Here is a 17,461-nt window from a genome sequence, read left to right on the forward strand (position 1 = left end):
CATGGGTGGCCATGCTGTATGGAAGGGACTTCTTGGTATGAAACAGGTGGCAGCTGTTGAAGTGGAGGTATTGCTGGTAGTTAGTAGATTTGATATGGACGGAGGTACTGATGTAGCCATCTCTGAGTGGAGGTCAACATCTAGGAAGATGCCTTGTTGGGTTGAGTAGGACCAGGTGAAGCAAATGGGGGAGAAGTTGTTGAGGTTCTGGAGGAATGTGAATAAGGTGTCCTCACCTTCAATCCAGATAGCAAAGATGTCATCAATGAATCTGAACCAAGTGAGGGGTTTAGGATCTGGGTTTTTAAGAAGGATTCCTCCAGATGGCCCATGAATAGGTTAGCACAGCATGGTGCCATGCGGGTGCCCATAGCTGTACCAAGGATTTGTTTGGAGGTAATGCCTTCAAAGGAGAAGTAATTGTGGGTGAGGATATAGTTGGTCACGCAGACTAGGAAGGAGGTTGTTGGTTTGGAATCCATAGGGCGTCTGGAAAGGTAGTGTTCGATAGCAGTAAGGCCATGGGCATTAGGAATGTTAGTGTACAGTGTCACTGGCATCAATAGTGACGAACAGGGCACCGTGGTATTCCACCGTCCACCGAACCTACACAATATACTCGTCCACCTTCACACAACCCCTGCTCCCAATCCCTTACCTCATGGCTCATACCCCTGTAATAGACCTAGATGCAAGACCTGTCTCATACATCCTCCTACCACCTCCTACTCCAGTCCAGTTACTAACATCACCTATCCCATCAAAGGCAGGGCTACCTGTGAAACCAGTCATGTAATTTACAAGCTCAGCTGCAACCACTGTGCTGCATTCTATGTAGGCATGACAACCAACAAGCTGTCTGTCTGCATGAACGGCCACCAACAAACTATAGCTAAAAAACAAGTGGACCACCCTGTAGCTGAACATGCTGCCAAACGTGATACCCCTCATCTCAATGACTGCTTCACAGCCTGTGCCATGTGGATCCTTCCCACCAATAGCAGCTTTTCTGAATTGCGCAGGTGGGAACTTTCCCTGCAGTACACCCTACGTTCCCGTAACTCTCCTGGCCGCAACCTTTGTTAGTCACTGTCCTCACCCATCCAGCCCCCTCCCTGCTCCCATTCCAGCACTAAACAGATGCCATTTCACCGCCACACCCAGCCTTTAATTTCTTTTTATTTTTATTTCTCTCCTTTCTGCTACTACCCCCCCCCCCCACCCTTCTCTCCTGCCCTCTGTCTAAACTGCAACACTTCACTGTCCGCCGATCCCAACATACTATCCCTCCCCCTCCCCGCCCCAGCCTCCTCCTTACCCCCACCCAGTCGCTACTCCCATAATGCACTGGTGCTGCCGCTCGCAGTGTAGTTTCAGCTCTGCAGATGTGTGTGCTAGTTGCGCTTGCGTGAGTGTGTTTGTGCTTGTGTGTATGTGTGTCTACAGCTGACAAAGGCCTTAATGGCTGAAAGCTATGATTGTGTGAATCTTTTTATTGTGCCTATCGCAACTCAGCACCTCCGCTATATGGTGAGTAGCAACTTCCCTTCCCTCATAAAAATCAGTAATGTGATATCTAATGAGGAACTTGAAACTTTCAACACAGCTCAGGAACATGTAGAGGAACTCTGGCTCAAGTTTAAAAGAATAGTTGACCACACACTGGATAGATATGAACCTAATAGAACAGTTCACAATGGGAGGGAACTTCCATGGTGTACAGTCACAGTAAAGAAACTTCTAAAGAAACAGATATTACTGCATAATGGGTGCAGCACAAAGTGTAGTGCTATAGATAGAGAGATGATACGGAGGGAAATGCATTTGGCTGTTAAGAGAGTAATGCATGATGCCTTAAACGACTTCTGTAGCAGAATATTGTCAAATGACATTTCACAAAATCTAAAGAAATTCTGGTCATATGTAAAGGCTGTTAGTGGTATCAAAGTTAGTGCCCAGTTCCTAGAGAATGAGATAGGAACTGAAATTGAGGATAGCAAAGCAAAAGCTGAAATGCTTCACTCCATTTTCAAATGTTCCTTTACAAAGGAAAACCTAAGAGAATTGTCCCAATTTAATCCCCATACCACTGACAAGAAGAATGAAACAAGTATTAGTGTCAGTGGTGTTGAGAAACAGCTGACGTCACTAAAACTGAACTATGGTCCATGACCCAATGGAATCCCTGTCAGATTCTATACTGAATTTGTGACTGAGTTAGCCCCTCTTCTAACTACAATTCATCATAGATCCCTTGAACAAAAAACTGTCCCCAGTTCTTGGAAAAATTCACAGGTCACACCCGTCTACAAGAACAGTAGTGGAAGTGATCCACAAAAATACTGTCCAATATCCTCGACATCGATTTGTTGTAGAATCTTAGCACATAATGAGGTATCTTTAACAGAATGACTTCCTCAATACTATCTAGCATAGTTTTCAAAAACATCCATCATGTGAAACCCAACTCGCACTTTTCTCCCATGACATACTGAAAGCTTTAAATCAAGGCAACCAGGTAGATGCAATGTTTGATTTCCAAAAAGCATTTGACTCAGTACTGCGTCTACACTTATTGTCAAAAGTACAATCACATGGAGTATCAAGCGAAATTTGTAGCTGGATTGAGGACTTTTTGGTAGGGAGGACACAGCATGTTATCTTGGATGGAGAGTCATTGTCAGATGTAGAAGTAACTTTGGGTGTGCCCCAGGGAAGTGTGTTGGGATCCTCGCTGTTCATGATTTATATTATTGACTTTTCTGACAATATTAATAGTAAAATCAGGCTTTTTGAAGTACTATCTGAGAGAAGCTGCATAAATATTCAGTCAGATCTTAATAAGATTTCAACATGGAGCAGAGATTGGCAACTTGCTCTAAATGCTCAGAAATGTAAAATTGTGCACTTCACAAAAAGGAAAAAAATGTAGTATCCTATAACTATAATAGCAATAAGTCACAATTGGAACCAGCCAACCACACAAATACCTAGGTTCAACTCTTTGTAGGGATACAAGGTGTCACCCAAAATTTTCGGGACTGGTGCTGCCATCTGTTGAAAACCTTACCCTTCGACTAACAGTCACTATCACCCTCGAAGTAGTTCCCATCTGCATATACACACCGGTCCCAGCATTTCTGCCACTGGTCAAACGTTTTCTGGAAGTCCTGTTCTTTGAGGGTGTTTATCACAGACAGTGATGCTGCTTGAATCCTCTGTAGAGTGTCGAACCGACAGCCTTTCAATTTGAGTTTCAGTTTTAGGATCAGCGCGAAGTCGCAAGGTGCCAAATCTGGCGAGTACAGTAGGTGGGGTACAACTGCCATATTGTTTTTTGCCGAAAATGTCCTGGTGAGTAAGGACATGTGACAGGGCGCGTCGTCGTGATGCAGCAACCAGTTCCCTTGATGCCAAAGTTTGGTCAGTTGTCGCCGCAAGTTTTCACGGAGCCGTCACAAACATCACAGTAGTATGCAGAATTCACCATTTGGTTGCGTGGGACGAATTCTTTGTGCACAATTTCCTTGGTATCAAAGAAAACGATGATTTTGCTCTTCACCTGTCTCACTTTTTTGGGTCTGGGGGAGCCCGAGCTCTTCCATTGGGACAATTGTTGCTTTGTCTCTGGGTCATTATTGTAAATCCAGTTCTCATCACCAGTGATAACCCATGACAAGAAGGTTGGATCATCAGATGCGGTCTGATGATGGTCCGTGCACACTTCAGCACACACTGCCTTCTGATCGGCAGTCAAGATCCTTGGCACAAATTTTGCGACAACATGATGCATGCCCAATTCATCAGTGAACATTTGTTGACATGTCCCATAACCAATACCCACTTCATCTGCAAGATCTTGAATGGTTTAACGTTGATCTGCATGAACCAATTGTTGGAGTTTGGCAACAATGTCTGGCATTGTGCGGCTAGCGAGCCTTCAAGTGTGAGCATCATCTTCGACGTCTGTACGGCCAGCCCTGAACCGAGCATACCACTCAAACATATGCATACGGCTCATGTCGCACAGAATTTGATACACACGCGCTGTTCTGTTCGCGGATCCATCGTAAAATCACCACACACCAAACACAGAGTATTACGGAAATCACTGTGGATACGTGACCCATCCTAGAATATTGCTCAAGTGGGTGGGACCATACCAGATAGAACTAACAGGGGATACTGAATGTATGCAGAGAAGGGCAGCACAAATGGCCACAGGTTTGTTTAATCCATGGGACAGTGTCAGAAAGGTACTGAAGGAACTGAAATGGCAGACTCTTGAAGACAGACATAAACTATCCTGAGAAAGTCTATTAATGAAGTTTCAAGAACTGGCTTTAAATGATTACTCTAGGGGTATACTACAAGCCCCTGCGTATCACTCACACAGGGATCGTGAGGGTAAGATTAGAATGATTACTGCACGCACAGAGGCACTCATACAATCACTCTTCCCACACTCCATACATGACTGGAACAGGAAGAAACCCTAATAATTGGTACAATGTGATGTACCCTCTGCCATGCACCTCACAGTTGTTTAACAATATAGATGTACATGTAGATGTCGTCGAGTATTAGTGAGAGGCACTTCTTAAGTGGTGCTCAATGCAATTTTTTATGGCTGCAGCTATTTCATGGCTCCACCTCAGTACAAGTTTCTTGAGATGGATCCCTGAGAAGTGAGGCAATGTTACTTCTGCCATTTTTAATACTGCTTTAGAGTTATGTCGGAGGGTAATTTTACTTCCTCCTTCAGAGGAGAATTCAGAATATAACAAAATGATGAAGCTATGCAAGTTGGCATCATTTAAGCTCCAGCTTGGAGAGGATGCTGATGATATTGATGTAAGACAGAAAGAATAATTGGAAAATGGTTGCTCTCGTGTAAATCATCATGCGCCTTCCACCACATAGATGGGAGAAAGCTGGGGCTAGAGACTGACAGAACAATAGCCAAGAAGGTACCATATGCTGGACTAATGTATGTGATGCACACTAAGTTTTTTAAAAAAAAGAAGAAGAAGAAGAACATGTTCTAGTATATTGGCTTGCAGACAGGTTTTGAAACTGCCCTACAGAGTGCTGTGGGCATTAAAATACCGTAGTTGCAAGATCAAGTCAAAGATCACTGGTGTGTGGCCTCCCCATATGGAGATAGATAATGTTGTAGAGTGTGTACAATCAATCATCTATATATGGAAATTCCTGTAACAAACTTCTAAGACTTGTAGAGGGGAGTGACTACATAATACTTTGAATAGGAACCCAAGCCTGGAAATGTACAGTTTCTGATCTATCGGTTCAGATGTGTAATGTGTCCTTGTCTGCTGAGGGCAAGAGAAAAGTCTCAGAGTTGCTTGACCTGTTATGCAACGGGGTAGACAGGATGACATGCAATATTTCAGATGGTCATCTGATGTCACTCAGCGTTTACCTTGCTGAGAGAACTATTCAATGCCGATGTGTCTCCAATACAGTAAACATGATTGGTACACGTTTTTGGAAAACACAGACATGCTCCTTGTGTATGGGAAAGCTTGAGGTAATGGAAGAGCTTAGTTGGCTATATAATAAGCGATTTCCATGATGTAGCATGTCCTAGCAGAAACTTTTTGCCCAAGCTCCAAGAAACACATACCTTCACTGTGAGAAGACAGGATTGTGGAGCTCTATGACAATGGCGTACGCCCAGACCTGAAGTAGGTGTACAGCATCACACTGAAGAGAACCCATCAACAAGTACCTGCACAACTGCGCGTGTAGTGGTATTGTCTGGGACTATCTGCATGAGTAACAATTATATCTGTACCACTAATATCATGTACACGCTACGGGTCCAGCTGATTTTCCACAACGCATTGCCTACTGTACGTGATTCCTGCACTGCTGCATCAACACGCTCCTGTTTCCATGTCTAGTTCTGATCACAGATCAATGCAAGTTCACTAGGGACTGCATTCTGAATTTGCGAAACAGCCACATATGGACAAACTAAAGTCTTTGTGCCATGTATGTTAACGTATTTCAGCACAGGATTGGTATTTATGCTTAGGCTAGTATTGTGTATAGTCATGTGGTTGGGCCATACCTCCTTCCACTCAAGCTAAATGGTCCTGCATATTTTCTCTTCCTACAAAATGTAATGGGCCTCTTCTTGGAAGCTGTGCCACTGAATGTCCATCCGGAAATGTGGTTTCAACATAATGGTGCACTTCACTTCCCATGTGCAGTTCGGAGACATCTCAACAGACGATATGGTGAAAGATGGATAGGCCAAGTCTGTCCAATCACATGACCACCACAATTGCCCGATTTAACTATGGGCTACTACTTACAGGATTGTATGCAAAGTATAATTTACGAGACTCCTATAGAGACAGAGGATGATTTGCTGGCTTGAGTTCTGGTGACTGACTAAGAATTGAAGAGACACCAGGTGGGATGGAGAGAGTGAACAGAACACGCTTCATAGGTACTACATCTGGAACAACATTGGTGGTCATTACATTGAACTGCTGGTAATCAGTACTGTTCTGTACATACAGTACTCTGGATTCCTTTTAGTTTTGGAATAATATAAGCATGTAATGTTCAAGGATTAATACAAAAAAAATATGTGCTTAAGTGATAAATGGATGTTTTGCTATGTTTCTTTTGAATTGTTGCCTAATAATTTTACTCTGTCATGCCTAATTCTGTTTCTCGAGCAGAAGTGCACTAGTTACACATCTCGGGCAGAAGTGCACTAGTTACACATCTGAAGTGAAACAATCACAGAATGGGAATGGCACATTTCCAGAACTGTGTTCCTGTTCAAAATATTATCGTACTCACTCCCCTCTACAAGTCCTACAGTTTGTAACCAGAATCTCTGAACATCCTGCATATATTTATTTTGCTTCCAGTGAAGCACTAAAACTGTTCTCATTATCAATGTATAAACCCAATTTGATGCCCTCCGAAAGTTGGCTTTATGTTTGCAATCCAATATGCTTCATCATGTCTGAGAATAGGAGAGTAGTCTGCGAGGAATGATCTTTCTTGTAGGGTTATATCAACAGCTGAGTGGAGTGCTGTCAAGTGTTTAAATTAAGTGAGGTGACAGAAATAACCATTACAGTACGAGTGGATATCTGCTGCACATGCTTTGTTTGTGTTTGTGTGTGTGTGTGTGTGTGTGTGTGTGTGTGTGTGTGTGAGAGAGAGAGAGAGAGAGAGAGAGAGAGAGAGAGAGTATGGAGATTATGGGCACAGTGAGGTTATCAGTGCCCTTATGGACATTAAAAGAAATAAATGTGAACAAAATTATGAAAATGTTATCACACAGTGAGGAGGAAGAAACCTAAAAAATGACACTCATGCTCTCGCTTCCACCTCACTCAAACTGACCACACAATCACCCTATCTCACACACGCTAATACAATGGAGAAGGAGTAAAAGCTAAAAGATACTATACACAAGATTAAAACACAAGTAAAATGACAAAGAGGCAAGGCACAGGAAAATCTCACTGGCTTACCACTTACAGAAAACACATAAAAACCATCTCCCTAAAATCTTGGAATAAATGTTGGGCAATTTACAAAACTTTAAAACTGTAACCACATTCGTTTGAATGTTACCTAAAATAGAGGGTAGATCTGTCAGCAAATCTGCTGCACCTGCAATGGTTGGAACGTAAAACTCAGTTCAATAAAATGTGGCGTACACTGATCTGTACAATACAAGCAACACACATTGGAGGGTTCTCTTGCCAGAGCAAGAAGTTATGTATCATAGGACAGTAACCATGTGAAGACTAGTGACGAGGACCACATGCCATCGATGTAGGTGGAACGAGATACATCAAGGGCCATGTTATGATGGGCTCTACTAGACAAAGCTTATTGTCTGTCAATTCCAGCCAGTCGTCCTCCCACCAACGCAAGACTCTGGATCTCAACAGTGAGGCTATGGCATGCAGGGGGATGGCACACTGAAATAACTGATGATCACAACATTCCTCCTTGGCTGCTTGATCTGCCCTTTCATTCCCTGCAATACCCATGTGCCCTGGTACCCAGCAAAAAGACACCTCCTTCCCCAGTCATAATAGTTGGAGAAGGGCATCCTGGATATTATGGACTGCTGTACCTGCTGAGTACAAACACTGAAGAGAGCGAAGGACACTCAGAGAATCTGAACAGACAAGAAACTTAGCACTAAAAGAATGTCTCATCTGCTCCAACGCCCGGAAAATTGCATATAATTCTGCGTCGAAGACAGAAAAGTCTTGAAACACCAGACCCTGAGCACACGACCTGGAAAAACAATAGAGCGACCAACGGAGTCCCCCTCTTTAGATCAATTTGATTTGTAAAGACAGCTACATAGCTGTGGTACTCATATAAAAGGCACAAAATATCACATTAAAAACAGAATCGGAAGTGCAATCTCTCCTGCACTGCACCAAATCTAAAATTACTCTGGGCCTCTGCAGTAACCTGGGCGGCAGATGGTTAAAACCCTGGATTTGAGGTTGTACTTGCTCCACACTGAGTGACTCCAGCAAATGCTGCATGTGGATCCCAAACAGCATTGTTGCTTGTGGACGATTGGAGAAAAGGCATTCCCGAGATGAACAAGCAACAGTATGGTATGCGGGTCAAGAGGAAGCTGCAAGGAAGTTACATTCATGATGCAGCATAAAGAGCTGCCATCAGATGGTGAGCAGTGGTTTCCCAACTTCAGCACAGAGACGGGTTATGGGGCTGGTCGTGTAAGCACCTGTGGCCAGCCTAGTCCCTCGTGGTGGATAGCATCAATAATCTTTAGGTAAGAAGGCCTTGCATCCATAGTCTAGCTGTGAACGCACAAACACCCTATAAAACTGGAGCAGACACACCCTGTCTGATCCCCAGGACCTGCAGCTAAGGCACTTTATGATATTCACTGCCTTCTGAACTCTGGTTTTCAGGTCCCTCAGGTGGGGTAACCATGATAATTTGCAGTAAAAAATGAGGCCCAGAAACCCCACTGAGTATTTAAAATGTACAATGGTGTCCCTCAGATGCAAGTCAGGTAAATCAGAAGTATGACAAGAATGACTAAAATGCATAAACTCTCTCTCTCTCTCTCTCTCTCTCTCTCTCTCTCTCACACACACACACACACACACACACACACACACACACACACACACACACACACACATCTGTAGAAAACTGAAAACCCATCTTTGCAGCCCACTCCTCCAACCACTGCTCATCCACAAATAAGGATCACTGTACAGGACTCTGTACCACAGACCAGATACTGGTCTGGTGATGACTATGGCAAAGAGGGTAACATTTAAAACACGGCCCGGAGGAACACCATTCTCCTGCTCAAAACTATCTGACAGCACATCACCAACTCGAGAACTAAAAAACCTCTTAGACAGGAAGGACGTATGAAAATGGGGGGTGGCCATGAAAGCACCACTGACGGAGATGCACCAGAATATTGTGTCGCCAAGTAGTAGCGTACACCTTACTGACATCAAAGAATATACCAAGACAGTTATGTTTATGCAGGAAATCCTGATGAATAGCCACCTCTAGTAGGATCAAGCTGTTGATAGTAGACCGAAATCTCCGTAATCCACACTGATAGTGGCTAAAGAATTGCCTGGTCTCTAACAACCAGACAGTGATGCTTAACCATGCACTTCAGGGTCTTTCCGAAACAGCTCATTATGGTAACACTCTGGAAACTACTGGGACATGTGTGGTCCTTTCCTAAATTGAGGAGAGGTGTAAGAATTGCCTCCGTCTGTGAACCGGGGAAGGTGTCTGTCTGCCATATAAGATTAAAACTTTCAAGGAGGATTTTCTGTGATGCCTTTGGAAAATGTTGAAGCATATAGTACTGGATTTGATCGTGACCGGGTGCAGTGTCACGAGTCTCAGACAGCACTGAATCCAGCTTCCACATGGAGAAATGAGAGGTGTGGCCTCAGAACTGTCTGATTTGAAGTCCAACTTGCCCCTTTCTACAGTCACCTGGCAGTGACGAAACACCGTATCCTGGCTTGCATTGGCTGTAGTTTTTGCAAAATGATTGGCCAGCGTCTGAGTGATGTGTCTCTAGGTGTTGTTTGGAGACACCCCTGTAACACTGCAGCTATTGTTACATGACTTGTTTGCCAGAAATCCTTCTTATAGCTTCCCATACTTTTGTAGAACAAGTGGAACGATTGATTGTATCCAGGAATGCTTGCCATAAGCTTTTCTGACTCTCCTTAGTTACTCATAACTTCTTGGCTCTTGCAACTCGAAAGGTGATGAGGTTGTCTGCTGTTGGATGGCAACTGTCAGACAGCTGCATGCCTGGTGCAGATTGTTGAACTGCACTCATCTGTCCACCAAGGTACAGGCCACCTCCTAAGATGACCTGAGGATTTTGGGATCGACAGATCAGCCGCATAATAGATCACTCATGTGATGTGGTCCACCGATTCCTCGATGCTGTTGTGGTGCTCAAAAACAGCCAGCTTCCTGAACAGCATCCAGTTAGCTTTGCTGATCACCCGTTTTGGTGGCTACTCTACAGGAAATGCTCCTTCCAGTAGATAAATGTGGAACGGGAAGTGGTCACTCGAATGAAGGTCGTCAATGACTTCACACTGAACAGAGTCTACGGGGGCTGTAGAGCAGAAAAGGAGGAGGAGGAGAAGAGAGAGTGACAGTAGTGAAAATTTATGTCACAAACCAATGTGAGCCAGTACCAGCTGTTCTGAGCGATTGTTGTGTATTTGCTTAATTTCTGTAGGTGGCATTGGTGATTAGGGGGCCATTAGATTTACCAGATCCATCTTTTCCTTCAGTTTCTTCTTTTCTTCCTTTCTCTTCTTTTCATCTCAGGGTTTTACTTCCAGTTGGGAAATGTTTGCCCAGGTTTCTGGAACTGAAGATGAATGGGCCTATTATGGCCCATTTACCACACCTTCAGTCACTGATTGTTGTCAAAGCATGCGGTGATGAGAGTTGTAGGGTGTGACTGGATGAAGGGGTGGGGGTAGGAAGAAGCACTCTATGAGGGGAAGACAATGTTTTGCTCAGGGAGCAGAGGTTGAGATCCTCGAGATAAGTGTACAAGGGATAACAGCAGGGAGAACACCTTTTCCCTACCGTGGCTGGCTTCGGAGGCCTCATGATGAAGGGGTAGAGTTAGATATATTTTTTGCTATAGGCGGTACCTCCGTTATGACTTACGTAAAATTTGTTATCATTTGTACATGATGTAAGCAGTCATATTCGTTTCGAGACTCGAAGCACATTAGTCGTTTGAAAGTTTCTTATTCTTGTATTTCGTGTTCATTTTTGAAGAGATGGGAAGTTGGCGAGTGGGGCGAATGCTCTTCCCCACAGTTCATACAAATCAGTGGTTTATCCACCTGGAGTGTTCTCATGTATAGCATTTAAAACAGTGCGTATCTAGCAGCATGAATGGTTTGGCATCACATCGACAGACTAGTACCTTTACTTTTTTGGGGAGTATGTCATCTTCAAAAGTCAGAATGAATGCTCCAGTGTTTGTCCTGTTATCCATTGGGACTCACTGGACATGACGGACACAGTGTGATACAGTGTTTGCATTAATACTGGTCTGCTACTCATTTCATTTATTGAGGAGAACTCTCTGCACTTATCTTGAATTTGTTCTACAAATATCAATTGTTTATCTAAAAACAAAGATGAAGTGACTTACCAAACGAAAGTGCTGGCACGTCGATAGACACACAAACAAACACAAACATACACACAAAATTCAAGCTTTCGCCTATATGGTGTCTGTATATGTGTGGATGGATATGTGTGTGCGTGCGAGTGTATACCCGTCCTTTTTTCCCCCTAAGGTAAGTCTTTCCGCTCCCAGGATTGGAATGACTCCTTACTCTCTCCCTTAAAACCCACATCCTTTCGTCTTTCCCTCTCCTTCCCTCTTTCCTGATGAGGCAACAGTTTGTTGCGAAAGCTTGAATTTTGTGTGTATGTTTGTGTGTCTATCGACGTGCCAGCGCTTTCGTTTGGTAAGTCACATCATCTTTGTTTTCAGATATATTTTTCCCATGTGGAATGTTTCCCTCTATTAATTAATATCAATTGTTTTATATTCAAGAAGGATTCACCACATGTTCTGCAACTGACCTAGTTTTGGGGGGGGGGGCATATTTTTCTCCTTGTCTCTTTAATCAGTTGCCCTCCTATGGTGCAGCAAAGGGAGGAAATTCTTGCAATTCTATCTCATCTTTCGGGGAAACTGCTGAATGTCTTGAGACTGCATGGAGTCCCTGTGGTCCAAATATGACAAACACATAAAGGCATATATGGGAAGTTAACAGCACAGGTACCACAACCCGTGCTACAGCAGTGCAGGTTGTTGACTAAGGTGGAATTTTACATTCAGTGGGACACTGGGCTATGTGCCATGATGGGCAATCTTCCATGCACACCCTGCACTACTGAGAAAATTTTGAAAATTGGAGGGTCAAACTCACTAACAGGGATCATACTTGATTTGTCACACAAAGACATACGATATAAGCCAAAGAATTGGAATTGTGACTGAAATTAGCTAAGCCTGCATCAAAACAGCCATCATGGTGTACGGGTCAGAAGGGAAGGATAACCGAGGGGTAGGGGGAGAACAGCAGCATAGGGTAAGAAGATACGCAACAATGGCTTGGGCCCTGTGTTCACCACACTTACGCTCACAAATATGACCTGAAATCTTGAGGTGGGAGGGATGGAGAAGGGAGAATTTCTTGAGACTGCATCCCTTGTAGAACTATCACAAGGCATGTCAGTTGTACAGTCTTGCAGGTTGTTTCCCCACTTTTTTGCAGATGTGGAGGTATATCTCCTTCCTTAAGTTAAAGACATTCTCACTCTGCCATTTCTTGAGACTGAGGAAGGGAGGAAAAAAAAAAAACACCTCTGCAACATAGCTCAATATGTGATAACATGTATGAAATATTTTTCCTCATTTATGATCCATCCCATATGGTGGTAATTTCAGTAGAGCATACTCAAAACCAGACTAACCAGTGAAAGGGTTCATTTTCCTTGGGTCTCTGGGGAAAAGACTATATTGTCAATAAAACATCAGCAATGGGAGATCATTAACAGTTACTTGATCATCAATTTGAATTTCCTAACAATTTTCTAACGATACAAGGACAGAAGTTCTTTTGCGCTATCTGATGGAAACACTGTTGACAACTAAAGACTGGATAGCCGACAACATATATGTTGACAGGATACATTAACTGGGACTGCAGCTATTGTTATATTTTCAGAGTCACAATATCGGCAGTATACTGTCAGAGCAGAAAGCCTATTAGCAACAAACCATCATCTGCATCTATATCTACATCTGTTGCATCTTCTAAGTGTTCTGTCAATAAAATGCGGTCTTTTGTTCGCCTTCTCCAAAACATTTTCTGTGTGTCCTTTCCCATTTAACTTCTTCATAACTGTGATTCCCAGGCATTTAGTTGAACTTAAGGGATTTAGATTTGACTGATTTATCATGTAACTGAAGTTTAATGGAGGCCTTTTACTATTCAGGTGGATGACCTCTTTTCACTGATTAGGGTCAATCGGCAATTTTCACACCGCAGTTAGTTTTGATCTTCTGATGGCTTTACTAGATAAATGACAGCAACATCTGCAAACAAACTAAGATGGCTGATCAGATTGCTTCCTACATCATTTTATAGAAAAGGAACAGCAGAGGTCTTATAACACTACACAAGGGGAAAACAAGAAATCACCTCTGTTTTACTCAATGATTTTCCACCAACTACCATGAACTGTGACTTTTCTGACGGGAAATCATGAATCCAGTTGCACAACTAAGACAATATTCCAAAAGCACGAAATTTGATTACAAGCCCCTTGTGAGGTATAGTGTCAAAAGCCTTCTGGAAATCTAGTAATACAGAATATATTTGAAATCCCTTGTCGACAGCACATTTTCTGTAAGTAAGGAACTAGTTGTATTTCGCAAGAATGATGTTTTCTAAATCTGTACTGACTGTGTGTCAATAGACGGGTCCCTTCAATGTGATTCATAATGTTCAAATGCAGTACACATTCTAAAATCCTGATGCATATCGACATTAATGATACGAGCTTATAATTTAGTGGATTACTCATACTGCCTTTCTTGAGTATTGGTGTGACCTGTCCAACTTTCCAGTCTTGGGGTATGGATCTTTCGATGAGCGAATGTTTGTATGTGATTGTTAAGTATGGAGCTGTTGCATCAGCATATTCCGAAAGGAATCTAACAGTTATTTTATTACGTGATTTAAGTTGAATCACTACTCTGAGGACATCTACTTTTAAGTTACTCATGTTGGCAGCTGTTCTTGATTTGAATACTGGAATATTTACTTTGTCTTCTTTGGTGAAGAAATTTTGGAAAGCTGTGTTAAGTAACTCTGGTTAGCAGCACTGTCATTGATAGTATTTCCATTGCTATCGTGCAGACGAGGCATCGATTTTGACTTGCTGCTAGCATACTTTGCATGTAGCCATTATCTTTTTGGATTTTCTGCCAGGTTTCGAAACAAAGCCTCGCTGTTGAAACTATCACAAACATCTCTCATTGAAGTCCACAGTAAATTTCGAGCTTCTGTAAAAGATCACAAGTCACCAGTCTTGGGGGTTTTGTGTTCTTTTAAATTTGGCATGCTTTTTTAGTTGTTTCTGCAAGAGTGTTCTGACCTCCTTTGTGTACGAAGGGAGATCAGCTTCATTGTTTTTTAATTTATTTGGAACAAATCTCTAAATTGCTGCCAATAATATTTTTTTAATTCAAGCTACATCTGGTCTAGACTTATATCATTAATTTGGACGGAGTTGAGATTGTCTCCCAGGAAGGGAACGAGTGAATTTTTGTCTGCTTTTTTGAATAGATATATTTTTCATTTAATTTTGGAGGATTTAGGAGTTCCAGTATTCAGTCTTGCTACAACAACCCTGTGTCCACTAATCCCTGTAACTCTGTTGATGCTCAGTATTAGCTCATGATTATGTAACTCAATTACCAATTAATTAAACAAGAATGCATTTATCTTTAATAGAAGGTGATCACATCACTAAATAAGGAGGACTCTGCTGTCCAGTTATGCAGTCATTATTTTCAACTTCAATTATATAAATACACTTCCAAATAGCAAAATCATATGTGATTTCACACCATAACACTGTCAAAAAGCTGTGAGTTCTAACTTAGCATTTACATGATTTATTACTTTGCCCCATAGAAGGTGGTAGTGATTTTCTATTACCTCACATATTGTCCTAATGAATGTGTCTTTTGCAGTCCACCAAAAACCACCATTGTTTCACCAAGGACGGAAGCAGAGTGACCAGCCATTGCAGGTGGTGCAGTAGTACTATTTATGGCTCTCCATCGATTGCAGCTGATATAGTAAATGTGTAACTCATTGAAAAGTCGCCAGCCCTACAAACACAAAAGACTTTTCATGCAGTTTATCAATACTCAGTATCAAAGTTCTTTAATTATACAGAAAGGGATAATTTGTACACATACTGAAACTTTAAATGACATAATGACACTAAGGTTAAATTATTAAAATGATATCTTCCAATAACTGGCAGAACCATAGGGGGCACAAAATTTACAGCTGTGGTTTCCTTTCTGTAACATTAAAATGACATGATGTAAGAAGATTATGTGTATTTTAAAAGACTGAACATAGTAAAATTCGCTGACAAGGGATTTCTGGTAGTAGAGAAGCACTATCACACCAGCTTGTTCAGAGAAGCTATAGAAACACAAAAACATGGGAATGGCTTCAACAAGAAAGAAGAAAGCCTTGGATCCTGGTTTCCCGTGCTGCAGCGAATTACCGTGGCAGGTAGCAAGAGGAGAACCGCACCGGAAATGACCGCAGAGAAGACCTCTGACGTTGGCGTGCCAGGTACATATAGTCAGCAGCTGCGAGCTCGGCACCAGTTCACCACCCGCTACTGAAAATTCTTCGCTTTGATGATAAAGGCACCTGGGTAGAAAGATGTGTAAGTGACAAATTTGTGCCACTGCATGAGGTATTTCAGGAATTGAACGGAATACTCCCAGGACTTCAGAATTGATATCACAGTACAAATGATGAAATAGTATGTCTTTTCAGATGTTGTTCTCCTGTTAAAGTTTTCCTCAAAGACAAACGGAAAATACGATATACCTGTTAGAATTCTTAGTTGTGCAATTGAACGATACAAAATAAAAATGGAAGTGTACCCTGAAAAAGGCAGTAGACCTGTCTGTGAACGAGGTCCTTTTGAGATTGTGAAGAGACTGATGGAGCCAACAAAGAATACAGTCTACTACATCACAACTGACCATTCCTACACTTCTGTGGAATTGGCGGACATTCTGTATGAAGATTAAAAACTTGTATTGGTTGGGACAGTCAAATCCAACAGAAAACACATACTACAAGAACTTAAGATGAGAACAGGCACAGAGCTTTATTCCTCCAAATTTGCACTCACAGATCCACCTACTAAGATGCCTCCAGCAACAGGTCTCTTACATCACAAAGGAAAAAAAAAATCTGTTGTTGTCAATACAACATCGTGATGCAGGAGTAGAAGTTGATACACCAAAAAAGAAAACCCATATAAACCTATACTATTATTCCACAATGGGAGGAGTGGATGCCATAGATCAATTGGCTAAGACATACTGTACAAAAAGGGGTATGAGAAGATGGCCACTGTCATGTTCTACAGCCTACTTGATATGGCTGCCATAAACTCATACACACTGTTCAAGATGAATGTGCCTCAATGGAAGAAAGAGAAATCAAATGCCATAAAACTGTATCTCCATGACTTAGGCCTTGAACTTTTGAAACCATATGTAGAAGAGCGATCCAAGGACTTGAAAGTGCCTCCAGTAGCCTATTATTTGCACGATCGGAGAGACCCTTGGATCAAAAACTAGAGGTAACAAAAATTGCTGCAAATGAAGGAACCAACTACGAAAGCAAATGCTACATATGCTTGAAGAATGCAAGTAACCAGAGAGCCTGAGACAACATCACAAAAACCAAGTTAACGTGTGGAAGCTGTGGTCTCCATCTGTGTAAGACTCATTCAGAATCAATCATTTTGTGTGCAGGAGGTAAATGTCATCTGTAAATGACAGTATTATCTCCAAATGAAGAGTCTGTTTTGAAAGTTTTCCATGTATCATAACTATATTTGTATAACTGTTTTTATTTCTGTTTTTTATATTTTCTGAAATGGAGAAAACTGTGTTATTTAGTTATTAGATCAGAGGGTGCTTAGAAACTTTGGACAGACTGTGTAATTAAGTACAAACTGTATGTTTCTAGTTTATACAAACTTTCATTGTTCAAGATTTGACCACTGTTGCTTGTCATAT

General features: G+C 42.0%; 1 protein-coding gene across 1 annotated transcript in view; it reads right to left on the minus strand.

Annotated features, from left to right (window-relative positions):
• LOC126262922 (F-box only protein 42) overlaps positions 1 to 17,461 on the minus strand; it is a 57,724-nt gene that overhangs the window by 35,838 nt on the left and 4,425 nt on the right. The window contains exon 4 of the mRNA XM_049959843.1: positions 15,333 to 15,508. Coding sequence (XP_049815800.1) covers positions 15,333 to 15,508 — 176 coding nt within the window. The remainder of the gene's footprint in view (positions 1 to 15,332; positions 15,509 to 17,461) is intronic.

This window comes from Schistocerca nitens, chromosome 6 (genome assembly GCF_023898315.1).
Source record: "Schistocerca nitens isolate TAMUIC-IGC-003100 chromosome 6, iqSchNite1.1, whole genome shotgun sequence".
Taxonomy (NCBI): Eukaryota; Metazoa; Arthropoda; class Insecta; order Orthoptera; family Acrididae; genus Schistocerca; species Schistocerca nitens.